We start from the raw sequence: 18443 nt of genomic DNA, 5'->3' as shown, positions 1-18443 counted from the left end.
CGCACGGACCGATCCGTGTGCTCTCAAACGCGTGACGCCGCAGCCCGGATTCCTAATCCGGACCGCTCGCTGCAGCTCAGTTTGGAGCGGTTGAGCGCCTCCGTGCTGTGATGACGTCATCAGCAAATATGGCGGCCCAAACAAACACATATAAGTGCTCCCATTGAATTTCACCTCTCTGTGCCACTATAACCACTGCAGCTTCCTTTTCATCCTCTGTTGCAAGGAGCTCGTCGGCCAGAACAGCTAGTGATGCATGTTTAAACGTCGTCAAGATCAGCCGACGCCATTTTGCTGCCAGAGCAGCTAGAGAGAGCAACGGACGCCATTTTCCTGCCAGTGAGACGCCATTACCATAGCAACGACGAGACCACTGAGAGGCGCACAAAAGCGTTATATAGAGGGGTCCAGTTGGTCTAGGCGCCCGGGGAGGCCCCATTCCCTCTCGCAAACGCACCGCTGATAACTCTTACATCGTCCGAGTCATTTGAGAGCTGTCCGAGCCGTTGGAGACGCGAAACGGTCGCCAAGATCAGTGTTTACACAGCTGACTTACCAAGTGCGTGGCAGTGTCTCCCTCAGCTTTCGCTCGCTCTGTAGCCCTTATTGTTGCCTTTGTAATTCTACCATGGCCTCTAAGGGCAAGGCTGTGTCTTCCACGTCAGTTAGGAAGCTGAAGATGGTGTCGGTGGCAGACAAAATGGCCATGAGAGAGGTGTGAGCCGTGCCGAGCTCATGGTGCGGTACGTGTGTGTGTGTATGTGTGTGCGCCCGCCATATATGTAGTACCTATTTACGTAATGCATTACACAGACCATTTCAACTGTTAGTGGTAACAGGCGTGCAAAATGTGAAGAAAAAAATCCCTCGTGTAACTCGGATTTTCGAATAACTCGGATTGGTCTTCCCACCAATTGGTTCGACTTATGCGGGGCATACTGTATTTCTTTACAACTACTGCATGCTCCACCCAGGGAGTAGGTAGGAAGACACTTACCGAAAATGGGCGTAAGTCACTCCCAGTGGGGTATATATGAGAAACGAGGAGGGTGCTGAAGGTGGGCGTCTCATGGCATTATTTTTGAGAAAATCATTTTTCATGTTTTTCGCGATTCATCAAGTTAAAGGCAAAAAAATAGCTATCCTGCTCATGAAAAGTTGTTTACAATCCACTTTTAAAGGCCCACGCGCACATGACTATCCCTATAACTTTGTCGCTAAGAGCAAGAGATTGAAATATCATGGGTATTTGTTGATTTTTCGTCCGTCTTTTTTTATTATTTTAGTTTGATGTCGTCCACCTTTTCATGAGAGCATGCTCTGTCAAGCTGGAGGCGAGAAAACGTAGAATTTCGCTCAGAAGAAGAAGAAGAAGAAGCTTTGTTGACGTCACTCGTGGCCCGTGTACTGTCGTGCTTTATATACTTTATTCATCCCCTCTCGATATGCCACGTAAGTCTGAAGCACTCAAGAAGAGATCTGAGAGGTTAGCACAGGTGAGAGGGCCCAGGAAGAGGAAGAGAAGACTTCCTCGAGAGTGATGAATCGGTGGAACAGTTTGCCGGAGGAGGTTGTGAGTAGTGAAAGTGTTAATGCATTGAAAAACAAATACGACCAATTGAGAAGAGGCAACCCTTATGAGCGATACTAGCTCCCTTGCCTCTTATGCCATCACTAGGTAAGCAAAATCACTAGGTAAGCCAGACCTAGCCAGCTTGACCCAGCATGCCAGCCACCCCCTCAGTCACCCAGCCACCCCCTGTCACCCAGCCACCACATAAAACTATATTACCCCTGGCTAGACGAATTGAGCTGTTACATCAGGACTGCAGTGAAAAAAACATCTGTTGTAAGTACAGAAAATTGCATTATTGATAAATGTGTAGTCCAGGAGATGATTGAGGCTCTCATTGAATCATGCCCAGCTTGATTATCCAGACAAGCTGACTATCACACTTTGTTGCATGTAAAGTGCAAAGTATGCCACTATAAAGTGTTCTCCTCCTCTCCTGTCATATCCATTCATATGCTGATGACTCCACTCTTCATTATTCAACTTCTTTCAACAGAAGACCCTCTCAACAGGAATTACATGACTCCAGGCTGGAGGCTGCAGAACACTTAACCTCGGACCTTGCTATCATTTCTGATTGGGATAGGAGGAACCTTGTGTCCTTCAATGTCTCAAAAACTCAATTTCTCCACCTATCAACTCGACACAATCTTCCAAACACCTATCCCCTATTCTTCGACAACACTCAGCTGTCACCTTCTTCAACACTAAATATCCTTGGCCTATCCTAAACTCAAAATCTTAACTGGAAACTTCACATCTCCTCTCTCACTAAATCAGCTTCCTTGAGGTTGGGCGTTCTGTATCGTCTCCGCCAGTTCTTCTCCCCTGCACAACTGCTATCCATATACAGGGGCCTTGTCCACCCTTGTATAGAGTATGCATCTCACATGTGGGGGGGCTCCACTCACACAGCTCTATTGGACAGAGTGGAGTCGTCTCATCAGCTCTCCTCCTCCTACTGATAGTCTTCTACCTCTTAAATTCCGTCGCGATGTTGCCTCTCTTTCTATCTTGTATCGATATTTTTACACTAACTGCTCTTCTGAACTTGCAAACTGCATGCCTCCTCCCCTCCCGCGGCCTCGCCTCACACAATTTTCTAATCAAGCTTTTCCCTATACTGTCCAAACCCCTTATGCAAGAGTTAACCAGCATTTTCACTCTTTCATCCCTCACGTTGGTAAACTGGAATGATCTTCCTTCATCCGTATTTCCTCCTGCCTACGACTTGAACTCTTTCAAGAGGAGGGTATCAGGACATCTCTCCTCCTGAAATTGACCTCTCTTTTATGCTTTTATGCTCACCACTAGTGGCTGGGTGGTGTGAGGTGTGGTGTGGTGTAGCTGGGTGTGATATGTGTTGTAGTGTGGCTGGGTGATCTGTGGTGTGGTGTGGCATGGCTGGGTGGTGAGAGGTGTGGTGTGGCTGGGTGGTGTGTGGTGCAGTGTGGCTGGAAGTGATGTGGGTGGGTGGTATATGGTGTGGTGTGACTGGGTGGTGTGGTGTGGGTGAATGGTGTATGGTGTGGTGTATTGTAGCTCAGTGGTGTGTGGTGTGGCATGATTGGGTGTGATGTGGTTGTGTGATGTGTGGTGTGGCTGGTTGTAATATGTGTTAAGGCATGGGTGGTTGTGGTGTGGTGTGGTGTGATAAGTGATGTGTGGTGTAGTGTGTAGTGTAGTGTAGACGTAGGAAGTAATCGTGGGTCACTATCTGCCCAAGAAAGTAGCTAGTTGGCACCCACACAGCACCAAAGCACAGAGCAAGTCACTCAGGTGTTGACCTGAGAACGGTCAAATGATGTCCAGATCCAATCCAAGGCAATAAAAGGGAAATTGTGAAACCTCAGTTAAGAAAAATATCACATCATAAATTGTGCTAAATACTAAACAGCACTTTTGATCAACTTACCTTAATACATTTTCTCACATGTAGGATAATCTAAATACTAATCAAATCAACCTTGAGACTAGTACAGTATTCACCATAGTAAACCAAATTGGAAGACAGCATTGTATCATCTCACTGATAATGGAGGTGTGACATTGCAATTTAATCATTAAACAACAGTATACCATAATATTATTGAAACCTCTCTCTCTCTTCCAGGGCCGTATGTACCTCGTCTTGAATCTGCATTCACTATGCCTGCAGCCAATCTGTTGCCACACCAGCCATTTCCAGCGTTGCTTCTTGCCACATGTTGTTGATCTTTGGAACTTGTTGGGTGAAGATGCCTGTGTTGCTAGTGACATTAACCCTTTCCACATGTAAGGCAAGCATAATTCTTTAGTAGGCAGTTGTTTATATGTATGTGTCCTGTTATTTTATTCTAGTTGTTTTTCCATGTGATATTTAGATATATTAATTTATATACTTCGTTTCATATATTTGTTATGCTCTTTAATAGTATATTTTATACACCTGTCTCCCTGTATTCGTTGGTTCAATATTCACGGATCTGTACATTCATGGATTTTCCCCAAATTGCTAAAATGTGGCCGCAAAGGAATTTGGGGGGGCAGCACAAAAAAACAATGTTTCAGTGCAGCTTTGTGCCATCGTCTGTTTGTTAATGCTTATCAGCCGAACATTTGTTTGTAGTTCTATCCCTCTCTCTGTTCCTTTATCTCCAGTTTCCTTTCCGGCCGTTCTATCTCTGCGTTGGTAGACGGTCACTGTTCTTCCCCTAAACCTATCAACAGTGGTGTTCCACAGGGCTCTGTCCTATCACCCACTTTCTTCCTGTTATTCATCAATGATCTTTCCATAACAAACTGTCCTGTCCCCTCATATGCCGACGACTCCACTCTGCATTATTCAACTTCTTTCAGTAGAAGACCCTCTCAACAGGAAGTACACGACTCCAGACTGGAGGCTGCAGAACGCTTAACCTCAGACCTTGCTGTCATTTCTGATTGGGGCAGAAGGAACCTTGTGTCCTTCAATGCCTCAAAAACTCAATTTCTCCACCTATCAACTCGACACAATCTTCCAAACAACTATCCCCTATTCTTCGACAACACTCAGCTATCACCATCTTCAACACTAAACATCCTCGGTCTATCCTTTACCCAAAATCTCAACTGGAAACTTCACATCTTCTCTCTCGCTAAATCAGCTTCCTCAAGGTTGGGCGTTCTGTATTGTCTCCGCCAGTTCTTCTCCCCCGCGCAGTTGCTATCCATATACAGGGGCCTTGTCCACCTTCGTATGGAGTATGCATCTCACGTGTGGGGGGGCTCCACTCACACAGCTCTTCTGGACAGAGTGGAGTCTAAGGCTCTTCGTCTCATCAGCTCTCCTCCTCCTACTGATAGTCTTCTACCTCCTAAATTCCGTCGCAATGTTACCTCTCTTTCTATCTTCTATCGATATTTCCACGCTGACTGCTCTTCTGAACTTGCTGACTGCATGCCTCCCCCCCTCCCGCGGCCCCGCTGCACACGACTTTCTACTCGTGCTCATCCCTATACTGTCCAAACCCCTTATGCAAGAGTTAACCAGCATCTTCACTCTTTCATCCCTCACGCTGGTAAACTCTGGAACAATCTTCCTTCATCTGTATTTCCTCCTGCCTATGACTTGAACTCTTTCAAGAGAAGGGTATCAGGACACCTCTCCTCCCGAAATTGACCTCTCTTTCGGCCACCTCTTTTGATTCTTTTTAGGAGCAGCGAGTAGCGGGCTTCTTTTTTATTATTGTTCCTTTTTTGTGTGCCCTTGAGCTGCCTCCTTTGTTGTAAAAAAAAAAAAAAAAAAAAAAATTATGATCCAGCTTTTATCACCTAGTTCATTACCTGATTTTCATAGAAAGAAGCATTCATTTGTAAATAATTTACATATGATATGCTTAGGCCCCTGAAGTTGAAAAAAAATTGCAGTGATTTTGTAGTGAGTACCCATGAGATTTTAATGAACACCTATTTGTAAGAAGTTTTATGTAAATTGCGTGTAATTTAAAGTACATAGCTGATGCATGACGATATTTGTGATATGCAGTTTTCCCGTAATGGAAATGCTTTATTAGACACAATTTACTTGAAATTGTTCTCAGTGATTTTTGTGAGTCTAGAGGGTTTTCAAGGGGGTACACCAAACATTCACGGAAATTCTTGGTGGTATGTGTACCTAAACCTAGCGAATAAGGGGGGACAGGTGTATGTTGTTTGGTTTTTTTTTTTTTTTTTTTTTTTTTTTTTTTTTTTTTGTCGAGTATTTTGAAACTTATTACCCTACCCTCTGTCCCTCCAATTCTTTAATATTCAATATTCTCTCATCCTCTTTCTCCTTCTCTCTTATCGCTTTAACTTTTGTTTTCTTTCTCAGTGTCTTAGGTGTTTAGAGGTCGCTGAACAGTCAGCTTACAGTGTCTGCACTTCTCCCTTTCTTCCTGCCTTGTCTATAATAATAATTCTCTCCCTCTCTCTCTCCATAGCAGTGGGAGGGAGGTGTTATGAGTAGGTAACATCAGAGTAACTGGAAACAGTAATTCACATCACACAAAAGGTTGGGCACTTCTCTGGTTTAGGTATATTATCAGTACCTCTTTAATAATTCTTCATTTAATTACAGTAGGGTTACATTGTGAAAGACTCCACAGCCTCTAGGAAGAGACCCACTCATCAATCCACACAATTTCAATTCATTTGGAATGTTTATATTTTTAGGGCATATTACTGCAGATAATGGCACATATATATTATTACAAGAGGTATAACAAATTCATTTGATATTTCTCCATACCACCATCAGAATCTTTGGCACCTAGCTGGTCTATTGCACAGACTGGTCAAGTGCACAGCAACCCACATTTTCATCGCATCATGATGAAATAACACCCTGTATGTAACATTTGGAAATTACTATACATTAACAACAGTGTTAGAACAAGAACAATGCACCTGTAAAGGATTTGACTTTTAAGGCTATATTCGTGAGTTGCAAACAGTACACTACGGTAAGTGCAGCAGTAGAAACTAACAGACAGCATACATGATGAGCCTTGCTCTATTACTTGAATACAGCTAAAAATAGGAAGAGCGCATCATGGATATTTGTACATTATATATTTGTGATGTATCAGTGAGGTCTCCATCATGACTCCAAGGGAAAGGGCCTTCAGGATTGCCCTGTTCTGACCAGTGAATTATTTGGAGACATTAAGATGAACAGCTCTGTCAAGCTACAATCATGTGCATTTCATGCTCCCCTGCTGAGCTGCCTTTAATTTTATACCTGTTGAGTATATCCTGCAAGAGGCTGTTGAATAACTGCCAAGCAAACAGTGAATCCTGAGTCAGCTGTTGATCGGCTCTCAATATGCTGAGTTCCATCAGTATCCTGCTGCCATGAGTGGACACAAATCTGTTGGCATAAGGTGGATGGTGAGTGGCAAACAATAACATTACGTCTCTATGGAAAGAGTACATAAAATATGCTACCTCAGAAGAGCAACCTTAAAATTAAAATAAGAATTACAATGAGCTGAGAGTTGAAAACTTGCAAAGGAACAGATGGGAATTTGTATAACAGTGTATGTATATATCTATATCTATCTATCTATCTATATATATATATATATATATATATATATATATATATATATATATATATATATATATATATATATATATATATATATATATATATATATATATATATATATATATATATATATTTTCTCTCTCTCTCTCTCTCTCTCTCTCTCTCTCTCTATATATATATATATATATATATATATATATATATATATATATATATATATATATAAAGTCGATCAGGTCTACGGTCTTAACATGCCACCTATTTACTTCAAATGTAACAAAATTGTTACCGTCGTTGCTTTAGGGTTAAAAATGTCCTGATAGTAGGGAGGGCTACGAATGTCAGGCGAAAACCCTACACCAGATATTCGTAGTTTACACCCGTTTATTTATTTATTTTTTAAATGCCTGCCCAAATTGAAGTGTCTTATAAGCCTTCAAATACAGTACTAAAACTATTAATACTAGTAAGATTCCAATTAACTTGCAAGCAACTTTCTAATTCATATATATATATATATATATATATATATATATATATATATATATATATATATATATATATATATATATATATATATATATATATATATATATATATATATATATATATAAAATAAATTCTGCCTTCCAGAATTTCAACTTATCTGTACTCCTAAATTTGGAAAATTGTACACTTTTCAGATTTCTTTTTCTTCAGACCGTTGGTTATTCTGGATTATTATTTCATGCTGTCCAGATTTCTCATAATTTTTTATCTTACCAGTAGAATTATAATCCTATTTTTATAATTATTATTATAACCTGCCTTCCAGGTAAAGTGGTTAGGAAGCCTCGCTAAGAATCCACGGGCACAGGTTCGAATCTTGGCCCAGGTAGTCAGCGTGCAACTCACTCAGCTGTTCATCCTCTCTTTTGGACTGGTCAATGAAGTGATAACTGTGGTAATCAGGATGTCATTCCTGTCTTGTGTCCTGAGGTAATGGGTTTCTTACCCACCACAAACTTAAGGGCCAGTGTGACAGAGATGAGCACCAAGACCATGCATATCTATAGCATATGCCTCCAACTTTACCTTTATTATTAGAATACTTTAGTCCAAGCAGATGGACCTGAAAGATAATCTGGGAACCATAATATGCCTGAGGTGGAAAATTCTCCTTTCATGTATTACACATACCTTGACAAGAATCAACAAGGTTGTTGCTGGACTTTGAAGAAAATCCTTCCACGAGTTTTCCTCAGCAAGTCTATTACACTCTCAGAGTCCCAACCAACCACACTTGTATTGTTCACCTAAAAAGGAAGAGAATTCATGATAAACAAGGGTCCATATTTTGAGAAATCATTTTAGTATTTTTTCTTTTCATTATTCTTACTAAAAAATAGGTGGTTTGTCACACTCACTATCACTAAGTAATTTAGCATTACATACTCACTTCCACTATTACATCTCCAACTTTGAGGCGGCCATCTCTGGCAGCAACACTATCAGCATAAATGGCAGTGATGATTGTTTGGTTGCCTTGCTGCTGGAGAGAGAATCCCAGACGACTGTTCCATCCCCGATTAAGTTCTAAGGTCACCAGCTGAGAGGGAATACTAGTATCAGCTAATGAAGTTAACAGTCTAGATGACAATTACACTTGCCCCTCGATTTAACGGATTTCGGATTTAACGGACCACAAAATCTCAACGGTCAAATACCCAGCAACAAACATTCTGTCCATTGCTGGGTAGATTTGTCTGGTGTGACACCGGCTTTAGAAACGTCAAAACTGTAAAATAAAAATAAACACAGCCCCGTTATTGGGCCTGCACTTGAAGGATTGGGCATCTCTCTACCCGCCGTCTGGGTGGTTGTGTGGCATGTGCTGCCTTCCTCCCTTGGGGTATATCCCCAATGAAAAAAAATAAATAAATAAATAAATAAATAAATAAATATATAAATAAATAAATAAATGCATAATAAAATCCTATTAAAATAAATTTAAAAATAATATGTATACTACTACGTATATCATAAAATCATAAAAAAAGAAAAATTGTTCTGAGCTTGAAGGGAGGCTGGTATAGAGGCTGATGTAATGTGTTAACATGATGCAATCTACCGCTCCACGGCCCGGGGGCAGATTCAGAAAGTGGTAGATTGCACCATGTTAATGTCCGTTGCTGCTTTGATTCTGGTGTTTGTTTTGTGCCAAGATGCCTCCCAAACAAGAAAAACGTAAATATGTGAATCTAACAGTGATGCAGAAACTTGATTTGATAAAGAAACTAGAACGTGGGTTGAGTGTAGCAAGCGTGTGTGATGAGTATGGTGTTAAGAAACAAACAGTTTCCGATATTCGTAAGAGTAAACAGAAGCTGCAGCAGTATGCCGCGAGTTATTGTGTTGATGCATCCTCTAGTAAAAGTGGAAAAGTAGCCCCAAGAAAACACACGAAAAGTGGTAAAGATAATTTTTAAAGTAATTTTTTTGTATACCGGTATTTATCGTATGTATTTTCAAGCAACGGACCACCCTTCCCCCCTTATAATCCATTAAATTGAGGGCCGAGTGTATATGCCATTTTTTGCAATAAAGTAATTAATATGTAATGGCACATAAAGGTGGGTGACACAACTGTGGCTGAAAAAAATAGAAAACACAAGCAAGCTGGTTCTAGGTAAGGAAATATTATATATTTATGATTTACTATTGATTCTAGGAAACTATTACAGAATCATGAATTACTGTATATTTCAAGGAACAATCATGAATTCCTTCACTCAAACACATACACAATATATTCTTATATTTTATATCACTTTCATATTCAACATCATCATCACTACCAGTATATTCACACTTTCCCATTTCCTATGCTTCTACTGATTTATCAAAGGCAGGTTAGAAACCCTGCACAAGTCCAAAACATTGCAATCAAAGAACAAATCACAGCAATCCAATCCACTACAATTACTATGAGTAAAAAACAGGCCACACTGGCTATGTTAAGACTTTTTAGAAGAGGTGGGCATAGCTAACTGGAAAGTTAGGTTCACTAACAGCTAAGCCAATATATAAAAAGTCAGCTTCATTAACACTAAACTTTCAAGGGCTTTCCAAAAACAGATTATGCCAATATAAAAATCAGATTTCCCATTTCTCAACTAATAAATGTTCCTTAACATGCTCATTTCTACTCCTTGCACTCTTAATTTCTTTTCAAGATAAACAAGCATTTCCCTTCCAGACAGCAGGATTGGCACCAAGACACTGGCACTTTCATAGTTTACCTTCGCTGATCTCTTCCACAATTCACCTTTTATTAGCCAGTGCTTTCAAAGCACCAGCAACTCTTTTTCCTCCTAGTTTTCTGTTACTTCACTAAAATACTCCTCTTACCAATAAATTTTAAGATACCTAGATTCCACTATTACTTCAAGAATTCACAATCTATGTTGAGACAAATTGGTATAGAAAAATATACAAGGAAAAAACATAACATTAATCATTATCATGGCTTACCTCAGGTTTTTGTGACAAGGATGAGCCAGTAGGACTGTAGTGAGAGGAGGAATCATCATCTTCTGACTCTGGGGTGAACACAATACCTTTCCATTTGAGCAAACTTTGGTTTGCAGGCCCATCACCATCTAGACCACTAAGGTTTTGGTGGGAGGCAGCACTGGCCACTGTCAAATCTTCATGAGGGTGTGGTGCTCCCAAATTCACACTATGGTATGCTTGGTGCAAATGGGAGAAAGCAGGAGTGTCACTGTGTGTTGAGGTCAGTTGTGGAGCAGAGTCCTGAGAGTCTTCATTGGTGTAGTGGGTGCCATTAGGGGAAGGGAAGTATTGGTCTATTTCATGGGGAGGAGTGAATTGGGTCTTGCGTGGACAGCTGCGCCCTGTGTTCAGGTCAAGAAAACTTGGCCTCTTAGGACGAGACTCAGATGTGGATGGTGTGAAAGAGCAGGAGGAGGAGGCAGCTGAAGAGTGTCTGGAGCGGACTGTAGTGGAAGCAGAATCATCTGTCTGACTATCACCAAATGGAGATCCCTCGTGTTCCGTTTCCCTAATACTGTTGAGGGACAACTTTTTCTCTAGCGTGGGGCCACCAAGCAGATCTTCATCAGATTCTCTGACTAGAGAATCCCATCCTGGAGGAAGAATAGTTTCTTAAGTATCATTAAAAATCTGGATGCATCATTATGGTGTAAAATTTGATGTACCAAGCTACTTATTTTTTTGGCCAACCATCATTTCTAGCCTTAGGCAGTTAATGCAACTAACATAAGTAGCCATTCCTGCATACCAGTTTGGATATCTATCTGAGTATTAGCTATGTGTAGCTAACACCCAGTGTACAAGTTTCTCATCCATCACAGGCTTAAAAACATGAAAATCTTGTGAACTAGGCCAATGAACAATGTATAGCATTTTCATTCATTCAAGCCAAAACAGGTTATGTAAAAAATGTCCTTTTCATTGCTTTGACTGAAATTTACACAGAAGAAGAAAGTTAAATTCATGATTTCTTCTCAATGAATTAAAATACTTACTATCTGCAACCACACTTTTGATGTCAGGACTTGGTGTCTTTTGCAGACGTCTTCTTCGGGGTGTTCCTGGAGAACTAGTGGTACCTCCAATATGTAAGGAATTGCCGGGGGACTGTTTTCTCATAGCTAAATCTGTCAACATGTCTCTTGCTTCTTTTCTTAGAGGTTTGGGTTTAGGCACTTTGTCAGGCTCTGTTGGGGAGGCTGGGGACACAGGAGTCTGCATTGCATCCCTGAAATATTATGAATTATATAAAAATAACGTACCCACTCTCATTTATACCCCAATCTTATTCAGGAGTAATATCAATTCTAGTATCATTCTGACTCCTTTCCTCTAACAAATGGAGTTCCATTTCAAAACTCCAGTGGACTAAACCACAGCAGACAACCCAGTGGACAAAACCCCAGCCCCTTATGTGAAAAGTTGACAAAACCCATCATGTATAAAAAAAAAGTTCATTATGAATAAAACCCACACTGGCAGGCAAAAGATATATATATATATATATATATATATATATATATATATATATATATATATATATATATATATATATATATATATATATATATATATATATATACCAGGCATTTTCACTGGACACTGCCACCATTTTCAGTGGTATGAAGGAGTGAGAAAAGTAAGTACTGATCTCAAACTATATAAAGACAAGTGAGTAAACATGAAAAGGGTGGGGTGGAGAGGGGAGGGCAAACTCCTATCCGACACATGGCATAGTGGGAGAGTCAGGCCACTTTGCTCAGGTTACTTTATGCTGCAATGGACAGACTAGAGAGGGATGGAAGAAACCTCTCAACCAGTGATCCCATTGCTGAATCTAACTTGAAAATACCTTTGCTTAATTTAAAATTCTATGCCAATAACTGTAAATTTAATACTCAGTTTACTTCAAGGTACCCAACTAATAAAACATATTGAGGTAACACTTTGATTTGGCACATAATCAATTTAATACTAATTTTTATAGTGTCTATCTGATGTTCACTTGACATACCAATGTGCCTACATCCATTTTCTCACAAAATTTTCTGATGATAGAATGTGATTATGGGGACTTCCCAAATCTGAATTACACATTATTTCAGTGTCTCAAAAACACACACAAAAAAATTGATCTAGTGGAGGACGAAGATATATGTTTCTGATACCGGTGATTGAACCTGCAACCAGCCAAACAGGAAGTCAGCTCTCTACTCAATCAGCTAAAGAGGTACCCCACAGCTAAATGAGTTGGGGGGGTCTTTTCTTGGCCACTGCATGGGTTTTCCTCCAATCCAGATCAATTAAAATCATATCAATGAGTGAAATAGGTGATTTGAAAGAATAATAACCATATTTAATACATTATCCTAAAAAGAGGACATCATAATTATAAGGTTGTCAGTATACACTTACCTGTACAGCTTTAGAGTCACTGTATCAGGGCAGGTGCGAAGATAAGAAATGGCCTCCTCATGGCTCAGGTTGCACATATTTGTGTCATTGACTGAGATGATCTTGTCTCCAGGACGGATCCTACCGTCAGACAGTGCTGGCTCCCTTACGAGAGTCCGGATAGTGTGGCCCAAGATACTGTTGTCCTGTTTCCTCAGTGTGAAGCCTAGAGAACCTCCAACTTTAGTCAGTGTCACCTCAAATTCCTGCATGAGATACATTAATAAGGGAAATGTAAGTGATTGCTTTGCAAGATAATTATGAAACATTGTTAGTTTTAATAATTACCTACTTTAGTGTCAATCCTCTAAGGCAAGGTGTTCATATTTGTTGAATTTTGAAAATACTTTTGATGGATAATTGTAACCATCACTAAATAAAGGATCAAGAAGTAATAACTAAAATATTCCTATCAGCTTAGTTGCCTGTCATTCCCTCTAAGCGAGAAAAATGAGAAAAAAATCATCACTCACACAAACCATTTCATAATATTTATCAAAGAGTTTGTGATCAGTTTATGTTTCATATATTTTGGGGGGTTTATATGAGGCGCCACGTGCAATATTGGGGTAAGCGCCAGTTTTTAAAAACCTCAGAAATCGCAGTTGAAGTTTTTGCAACTTCAAATTGCAATTTTTTTGTTGGTTTTAAAGCTAGAATCATCATTTTGATACCAAAATGAAGCTTATGTAAAGACAAAACTGCCCGTGTTATGTACAAAAAAAAAAAATAATAATAATAATAATAGCCTAATAAAGCAACTCCCGCCCACTCTTCAGAGCCTAGACTTAAACCGACGGCAAAACTCCCCTCAAGCAGAGATGCCGTGAGTCGGAAGATAATGCAAATTGTTGTAATTAATGTAGCTAGTCATGTTCACGCAGAAAGAATTAGTTAAAAATTGTCACTAGTCAATTATAAAAAGTACAACAAACAAAAGTACATTAAGTCAGCTATTGAATATCAAGCAAAGTTAGAAATTGTACGAAAAATTAATTAGATCAGCTAGACATGGCAACTGCGTCACTTCCTCCCAGAGCCCGCTGGGGACTTACACCATTACTCCACGCCAGCATGCCCACCCTACCTCACGCGGACCATACGTTTGAGCGAGATATGTTTTTCCCGAGACTTTTTACCCTATTTCCAGTGTTGATTTGGGGTAAACGACTTGCTCGGATAAAAGAGGAAGGGTCAGAATAGTAGAATATGACCGTAACTCCAAACCCATGTGGTTGGTGCTTACCCCAATATTGCATGCGGCGCCTCATCATGGCACAAATTTGGCCCGTCGCTGCTGCATGGTAAAGCCATAAATTTGGCCCGTCACTGCTACTGGGTTAAGCAGAAAAACAAGCTCATTTTCTTACCCCACAGGAAGAAAAGGAAGGAGAGGGGGAAAGGTAATTATGACTTGTGCCGGGCAGGGTGAGACTGGTACTGACAACTCCTGAACCTCCATCTGATGTGTCCTCCTCAATGGCAAGAGTTCCTAGTGGTGGCCTGCACATTTCAAGGGTTACCTCACGCTCTGCTGTCCTCAGCATTTCCAGAGCCTCCTGTAATAATAATTTCAGTTCAGTGAAGGAATTGTTGCAAATATCCATTGAATGGAAACTCACAATAATAGACAATTAGGGGGAATTGATCTTTTCAACAAAATTTACTTTGTACCGGTCACTATGCAATATAATACATATAGAAAAGCAGAAATGTAAGCAAATTCACATTACCTAATAAATTTCCTATATAATGTACTGTTCCACATACTATAAACTGCACTGTAATTTATGTAATCTTACTAATATGTAGTCATTAAAATCTCACTCTACGCTTGGGTACTCACCACCAAGTCTCCAAAATCTACTTTTTAACTAAAGGTGCTTAAGCATATCATACCATGCAAATTATTTACTATTGAATGCTTCTTTCCATAAAAAGCAGGTAATAAATATATGAAATAGATAATAAAAATCATACATATTATAACTGTAAGCAGCTGTTCAGATGATAAACCAACTGGAGTGTTGGCGGTAGGGCTGGGCATGCACCGGTAGCCTACTAGTATTAACCATACCAACTATACGACACCGTAATGGTACCAGACAACTCAGTACCAGAGCAGTGGGCACCACCAGTGCAGTATTCAGTATTCTATCTATATCTCCGACACCCTACTCCCTCACGGGAACTTCCCTCCAGGGGGTGGTCACAGCAGAAGTGTCTCCATCTCTCCCTGTTCTGGCACTCCCTATCAGCACACTCAATCCTGCTACTTCCAATTCTCTCACTCCAATACTCATTCACCCAATTGATCCACTTCACATGTGGTCTTCCCCTGACACCCCCTTCCTCAATCCTTCCCTCATACACTCTCTTCACAAATTTATTCTTCCCCATTCTCATCACGTGTCCAAACCATCTCAGCACACCACACTTCACACACTCCACCACTCCACAAGCCTCTCCTCTCACTGTCACACCCATACCAAACCTCTCGTACATGCTTTCATTACTTTCTCTATCCCTTCCTGAAACACCACATGCACCTCTTATATAATTTGTTTCCATTGCACGTATTCTCGATTGCTGTGCTGCATTCCATGTCCACGTCTCTGATGCATATGACAGATTTAGCAGAATAATACTGTTCCTTATTCCCTTCTTTACCTCCATACACACACTTCTTCCTGTCATAACTCTCTCCAATGCACCTACTACCTGTCTGCCCTTCATTGCTCTTTCCCTCACCTCACCTTCCATACTTCCATGCTTACATAAAACTGTCCCTAAATATTTAACTCAATCACTTCCTCTATTCTTTCCTCCCCTAACCTTATCCTACACTTCGTTGTACCCTCTGCTCTAACTCTGTATGGCTTTGCAAAATTAGTGACCTGCTCTCTCACCCTCTCAAATACCATAACCTTACTCTTTCCAGCATTTACCCTCAGCTTTCTCCTTTTACACACCCTGTCAAACTCATCCACTATCTTCTGCAGCATCCCCTTATTCTCTGCCAACAATACTGTATCATCTGCAAACAGGCCTGCCACCACTGACTCCTCCGTACCCCTCACTTTCAGCCTTGGACCTAGCTCCCCCACTCTGGCTTTCATTTCTCTTATACAACCGTCCATATACACATTAAAAAGCCATGGTGGCATCACACACCCATGTCTCACACCCACACCAACATCAAAACTCTCACTCAACTCACCATTCATGTGCACAGAGGCACTCACATCCTAAAAGAAGGATCGAATTCCCTCCAACAAATGCCTTCCCACACCATACATCCCTCAAACATCACACAACCCCTTCCTGTTAACCCTGTCATATGCCTTCTCTAAGTTCATGAAAACAGCAAACAGCTTCCTATCCTTCTCAATTCTATCCTTCAGTATTCTACAGGTCATCATACATGCATAATTTGCCAGTGAAGAATACTGAATACTGCATTGGCAGTACCCATTAGGGCTGGTACTGAGCGGTCTAGTACCACAGCTGAGCCCAAAAGTCCTGTAGAGGCTCCAGTCCAAGCCAATTACAAATTACATACATGATACAAAACTCCACCCTTCACAACCTAACTCCAACCTAACACAATGTGTATAATTTTACTAAGATTTTTTTTTCTTGGTAAGCCTATCTCCCGATTACCCCACAGAAAAGACAAAATTACCCCACTTGGGGTAATTTACCCCAGGTTGAGAACCCCTGGTATAGATGCACAGGGTATAAAACAGACAAAACAACATAACTATGCTGTACTTTGGTACAAGGTTATGCATTACACTTACACAGGAGACAAAACACCATGTACATTTCCCCATGTCACATTACTTTATAAATAACTAATAAAATATTGGATGAGTCCGGCTTTCAATTCTATTATGTAATTGCTTTCCCAATAATGATGCAGTGACAGAAGCTAGAATATCTGACCTTCATAGCAAGTGTTACCTAGCCTAGCTAGCTTTCTAACTATGAAATGATCTTGCATGGAATTTGGGAAAGGTGACAGCTTGTGAAACAAGAACTTACATGACTGGAAAGGCCTGTGAGTGGATTTCCGTTAGCATGGAGCAAGACGTCTCCAACCTCCAGCTGCCCACAAAGCCAAGCAGGGGTCTGGGGATATAGTTTTTTGATGCGGATGAGGCCTGCATAGGGATCTTGACACTCGATGCCTCCACACACTGCCAGCCCCAGTCCACGAAGGTTCTTGATTACTGTTACCTCAAAGACAGTGCCTGTATAGGGACAGAAGGTAGTTGGGTTCTTTAGTATACCTAAATAACCTTAGGTCAATAAATAAGTCCTGATACATTTCAAATGATCACAAAATTGTTCGTTTGGTCTGCCATAACTGAGGGAGATTTCTCTCTGGACACTATTTACTTACAGATACTAAAGCTACGGTTACACTAGTCACTGTTACCCCTGGGCTGGACGATTTTGCCTGGGCTGGAAGCCAGCCGTAAAGCCTGGTTTACAACGCAAGTGGTCACACAGAAGCCTGCCCAGTCCAGCCGCCTGCGCTCTTCCGAGAAGCCCAGATGTAAACAAACCACGACAACCATTCTCACCTGGTATTCTCACCTGGTAGGGCCATACCAACCGGCAACCAGCCTAGACTGGCCATGAAATTGATTTTTCTAGGGATACCATGGTGACTTCGTTGGTATGTACCAGTGGCATGGCTGGGTAGTGACGGTGCGCCCAACTGACGGTGCGCCCAGCCATACCACTGGGAGAACAACGATCCAGCGCGTCCACTCAAATTTACCCTGGGCTGGGTGTCCAGCCCAGGGGGCGGAGTGAGCAAGTGAGTTGGACGGCGCATGAGCAATTGGTGCAAGAAAAATGTATGTATAGGATGAACAAATTTATCGCTACACCGGTCACATGACTCCATGCGTGGATGGACATTTGAACTACCTATGCTCTGGTTCCTTTTCCTTCCAGAAATCTATATAACGACTTTGACCAAGTCACAATCTTTAATCTGACTGATAAAAAGTCTGATTAGCCAAACCAAGATTTATATAGATCTTGTGCCGCTGGTCGCGGGTTCGATCCCCGGCGCCGGCAAAACCTTTCCTTGTCTGGATTAATTTCTCGTGTGTTTCGTTACACGCAGAGGTCGTGTGGGAGTGCAGTACACGAGGAAAAAAGAAGTGATGTGTTCACACCGGCATGGTGTGACGTCACGTGAAAAGAAGTTGTGGTAGAGTACATGCCGCGCGCTTGACTGGCGTATACGGCCGCCCGCCACATTGGAACGGGAAATATTAGCGCGGACGT

The 18443-nt window shown here is 41.0% G+C and overlaps 1 protein-coding gene and 1 long non-coding RNA gene across 4 annotated transcripts in view; one reads left to right on the top strand and one right to left on the bottom strand.

Moving 5' to 3' along the window:
* The first annotated feature begins 1230 nt into the window (after positions 1-1230).
* LOC126982472 (uncharacterized) lies at positions 1231-14657 on the top strand. The gene is made up of 3 exons (XR_007735187.1): positions 1231-1452; positions 3687-3847; positions 14511-14657. It is a non-coding gene; the product is annotated as an uncharacterized LOC126982472 (long non-coding RNA).
* The window catches only part of LOC126982467 (mucin-17-like), a 170313-nt gene continuing 157612 nt past the window's right edge, over positions 5743-18443 (bottom strand). For all 3 annotated transcript variants that reach the window (XM_050834511.1, XM_050834506.1, XM_050834514.1), the window contains 8 exons: positions 17181-17389; positions 14504-14692; positions 13095-13339; positions 11675-11907; positions 10638-11272; positions 8563-8712; positions 8304-8419; positions 5743-6944 (listed from right to left, as the gene is read on the bottom strand). In XM_050834511.1, the coding sequence (XP_050690468.1) occupies positions 8315-8419; positions 8563-8712; positions 10638-11272; positions 11675-11907; positions 13095-13339; positions 14504-14692; positions 17181-17389 (1766 nt within the window). In that variant the 3' untranslated portion in view covers positions 5743-6944; positions 8304-8314. The remainder of the gene's footprint in view (positions 6945-8303; positions 8420-8562; positions 8713-10637; positions 11273-11674; positions 11908-13094; positions 13340-14503; positions 14693-17180; positions 17390-18443) is intronic.

Source organism: Eriocheir sinensis, chromosome 51 (assembly GCF_024679095.1).
Source record: "Eriocheir sinensis breed Jianghai 21 chromosome 51, ASM2467909v1, whole genome shotgun sequence".
In the NCBI taxonomy this organism is placed as follows: domain Eukaryota; kingdom Metazoa; phylum Arthropoda; class Malacostraca; order Decapoda; family Varunidae; genus Eriocheir; species Eriocheir sinensis.
The sequence above is the reverse complement of the archived record's forward strand: the minus strand, read 5'-3'. Positions and strand labels throughout refer to the sequence as shown.